At 41.4% G+C, this 979-nt stretch overlaps 1 protein-coding gene across 1 annotated transcript; it reads left to right on the plus strand.

The window, feature by feature from the left end:
• Positions 1-267: 267 nt before the first annotated feature.
• On the plus strand, positions 268-846 carry LOC121940412 (electrogenic sodium bicarbonate cotransporter 4-like; the record flags this gene model as incomplete). Its single annotated transcript, XM_042483190.1, has 3 exons — positions 268-401; positions 488-668; positions 756-846. Coding segments are annotated over 3 exons (406 nt in total), but the record flags the coding sequence as incomplete, so codon positions are not given.
• Between the last annotated feature and the right edge of the window lie 133 nt (positions 847-979).

The following is a 979-nucleotide window of genomic DNA, read 5'->3' on the forward strand; positions in this document are numbered from 1 at the left end:
TTAAATAAGAATATCTGGAAAAAATATATAATTACAATAATTTTAAATGTTTTTTTAAATATATTAATCTTTAATTCATTAATAATTTTCTGATGATTCTTCTTTTTTTAAGATAAATTTTAGGTCATTCTCTCTGCATTTTTAAAGAAATCATCCACTTCGCTCACATTTCAGAGGTTTAAATGCTTGTGAAATTCACCTGAAAGCAGCATGACTTTGTGGTTTCAAAGGGTTAATGACATTTATTTGTGTCTTCTCTTCTTAAAGGGAGTGATGGAGAGTTTCCTCGGCACCGCTCTGGCAGGGACGGTCTTTTGCTGTTTTGGCGGTCAGCCGCTCATCATCCTCAGCTCGACCGGACCGATCCTCATCTTCGAGAAACTTCTTTACGAGTTCAGCAAGTGAGCGGGAACACACAGACGCGAGCGGCTCCGAAAGCAAACAGGTGGAGGTGAACGTCTCCAACGCTTTCTCTCTCTCTCTCCAGAAACAACGATGTGGACTACATGGAGCTGCGTCTGTGGATCGGCCTCCACTCGTGTCTCCAGTGTTTCCTGCTGGTCGTCACGGACGCCAGCTACATCATCAAGTACATGACCCGCTTCACCGAGGAGGGCTTCTCCAGCCTCATCTCCTTCATATTCATCTCCGACGCCATTAAGAAGATGGTGAGTGACGCGTGAAATAAACAGGTGTTCAGATGAAGAGCACAAACAAAAACACGCTGGTTTGGTTTGTTTGTTTGTTTTTCTCAGGTAGGAGCTTTGAAGTATTACCCGATCAACCGCGGCTTCAAGCCCGACTACATCACCGCCTACAAGTGTGAATGCATCGCGCCGGACCAGGGTGAGTCTTCGATTATAATCTTTCCTCACCTTTGTGATGAATCAGATGTTCAGAAAATTTTAGCTGCTTACAGAAAGAGTTTTTTTTGTTTATTTATTTATTTATTTGTTTTATTTTTTTTGCTTTATTTTTT

This window comes from Plectropomus leopardus, unplaced genomic scaffold (assembly GCF_008729295.1).
Source record: "Plectropomus leopardus isolate mb unplaced genomic scaffold, YSFRI_Pleo_2.0 unplaced_scaffold86278, whole genome shotgun sequence".
Classification (NCBI taxonomy): Eukaryota; Metazoa; Chordata; class Actinopteri; order Perciformes; family Serranidae; genus Plectropomus; species Plectropomus leopardus.